We start from the raw sequence: 2,601 nt of genomic DNA, 5'->3' as shown, positions 1-2,601 counted from the left end.
CACTGTCATGGACAACTCGACCTTTAACACTATAGATAACCAACACCTAAGCATTTGTACAATGGTTGGTTGTAATAATGAATCTACTAGTTCACTTGTTATCCCCTCCCATTCGTTACTTGGATGCCTACTTTAAGTTTCACATCTTTATCGTGTTACTGACATTCTCCTTGTGTCACACCGTGCAATGAGTGAGAAGCATTTCTTTAATTAGAAATCTTGCATATCACATCCGTTGCATACTTTTGACACTGATTCTAAAGCGTATGGGTGGTTGAGAACCATGTTTTCTATTCTTGGCAGAGACTCTCCTTTGACACATCCCAACAAAGACTAATTCACTTGCAAGCATGACTCCCGACTAGAGACTGAAGTTGTCGTGCTAGAAAATTAATTAGCAAAGTCACCACAGATGCCTCGCTGGTTACAAGCTATCACAGAATGTAAATTCGTCGGCAATGCACTCACACATAGCTATCTTTTGTTCATCTGAGTATGCCGCCCTCGTTATGTTTGAATGTATAGTACGGTGTGCATGCCCATCATATGCATCATACATATCGCCCAAAACTACAAGAAAAATATCTCAAGCCTTCGTGTTGTATACACCGGAACCCTCTCCATCGGACGTGGGTCCATACCCTCCTCTCTTCTTTGCACATGCGGAAGACTGTTCATGGGAATTCTTTGAGGTCGGCTCAGAAGAATCTGTTTTCGTTACTCTGGACGCCGCAGGTGACCACTTTGCTCGATCTCATCTTGCGTATGTACATCACGAGCCCCCCGATGCCGATCGCTGCCGAAATTGAGAACACGACGGTTGCTGCATAGCAAAAATGGCCAGAATTAACGAAATTGCTTCTTCAAATAATCGAAAGTGCGAGTGAGGTTTTTGGTAGTGGTTCTCAGTTCGCACCAGCTACAACTCCGGCTGATGCTCCATGCCCTGTGACGCGGCCATCTGTGTATGAAAACATGATCAATTGGTCAGGCCGGTATGCCCCATTAAAAGTCGGGGTTTGGCACGCATAATTTTGGTTTTACGCAGATCCTGGCGTTGAGAATTACAGAAACCTATGCTTTTAAATTGAACGTCTCCAAATGCAGTTACCAAAGAGAGCCAGAGCAGAGAGGGCGCACCTGCACAGTCCGTGGTGGAGTTCCGGCCGCCGTCGCAGATGCAGACGAAGTCCCTGGTGGCGGGGTCGAAGCCGCAGGTGCCGTTGGCGCCGCGGCGCCGGTCCTGGCACTGCAGGCACCGCGTGGTGACGGGGATCTCGAAGTCCACCCGGACGCCGTAGTCCGGCACCTGGTCGTAGGGCGGGAACTTGTCGCCCACCGCGCGCCAGTACACGGTGGTGTAGGCCTCGCAGTGCCGCAGCATGGCCCTCAGCGACTCCGCCGCGCGGGGCCGGTACGCGCAGCAGCTCATGTTGCCTTCCTCCAGCGCGCCGCGGCAGCCCGGCAGGTTCCGGCACAGGTACCCGGCGCTGTCGCACGCCGAGTCGCACCGGTCCGGGTACCGGTCGCAGATGGCCGGCCGCGGCGCCACGATGACCCGCTCCTCGTCGCAGTTGAAGAAGAGGTGGTCGTTCCTCGGGGACAGCGAGAAGCGGGTGCTGGTGTCCAGGCTGAAGGGCGCGGCGTGGACGGCGGTGAAGGGCCGCGCGCAGGTCCACATGGACGGGTCCGTCACCACCAGGTGCGGGTCCGCGTAGTCGGCGCCGGACACCGGGTACGTGCCGGATGGGGTGCGGAGGCGGAGCGTGGTGTTGTCGGCGCAGGTCAGCATGCTGCGGTAGTACGGGCTGCCGCAGCCGTCGTCGATGCCCAGCGGGTAGCGCACCGGGACGTCGCCGCAGCTGTCGCGGCAGAGCCCGCCAGCGACGGAGGGAGGCCGCGCCGAGATGATCACGAGGATCGCCAGCACATGGAGGTGGAGACGCATCTCCATGTCACTGGAGTTGAGTGACGCAGTGCAAATGTGCGATGGCAATGATACTGAGAACTACTAGCTTCTTTCTTTGCCTCAACAATGGAGAAAAGGCTAAAGAGTGATGGTTGTTAGCTCGCTTGTGGTTGGGCTTTTTTTTCACTTTGGCTTTGAGCCTCTCACCTTTTGCTTTGCTTGGGGCATATTAGTGCCTTCTTTAACCCGTTTCCGGAATCTAATCCAGTGTGCTTGCCTCCTCGGTCGGCTAAGTATCACCAAAGCAAAGCATACGCGGGATTCGCTCTCTTCTCATAGTTTATTATTATTATTATTATTATTTAAAGAAGGATGACTTCACCTCTACGTCTGGGAGATACATGCAGCTATTTTAATAATTATTCACAAGGACCTTACAAAGTAATACATCAATGTATCTGAATCTGTCATCTTCGCAACATCTCTCGCTACTCGTGTCCAATTGATGAATGGATGCAATCAGTCTGAGCCGAATATCCAGACCACTCACCTAAGCCTAACAGCTAAAACCGAAGGCCCAAACCAAGCCACATACAGGTGTGGGGCATAAACCGGTCTGACGCACTCTCATGGGCCGTCACCACCATCTTTCATCGATCCATCTTCACAGAAGGTATTGACGCATCGACTTT

General features: G+C 52.8%; 1 protein-coding gene across 1 annotated transcript; it reads right to left on the bottom strand.

Moving 5' to 3' along the window:
• Positions 1-374: 374 nt before the first annotated feature.
• On the bottom strand, positions 375-2,136 carry LOC123151368 (uncharacterized). Its single transcript, XM_044571098.1, has 3 exons — positions 1,141-2,136; positions 917-961; positions 375-823 (listed from the first exon to the last, which is right to left on the bottom strand). Exons 1-3 carry the CDS (start codon positions 1,952-1,954, stop codon positions 699-701), a joined length of 984 nt encoding a protein of 327 aa, XP_044427033.1. The 5' UTR covers positions 1,955-2,136; the 3' UTR covers positions 375-698.
• Positions 2,137-2,601: the final 465 nt, after the last annotated feature.

The sequence above is a fragment of the Triticum aestivum genome, chromosome 7A (genome assembly GCF_018294505.1).
Source record: "Triticum aestivum cultivar Chinese Spring chromosome 7A, IWGSC CS RefSeq v2.1, whole genome shotgun sequence".
In the NCBI taxonomy this organism is placed as follows: Eukaryota; Viridiplantae; Streptophyta; class Magnoliopsida; order Poales; family Poaceae; genus Triticum; species Triticum aestivum.
This window is presented reverse-complemented; position numbering and strand designations above follow the sequence as displayed.

Excerpts from the sequence above, each read along its gene's own strand:
- LOC123151368 (XM_044571098.1), bottom strand. The coding sequence starts at position 1,954 with ATGGAGATGCGTCTCCACCTCCATGTGCTGGCGATCCTCGTGATCATC. Across the intron at positions 962-1,140 it reads CTCCACCACGGACTGTGCAG|ATGGCCGCGTCACAGGGCAT; the intron begins GTGCGCCCTCTC and ends TTTCATACACAG. Across the intron at positions 824-916 it reads ATCAGCCGGAGTTGTAGCTG|CAACCGTCGTGTTCTCAATT; the intron begins GTGCGAACTGAG and ends TTTGCTATGCAG.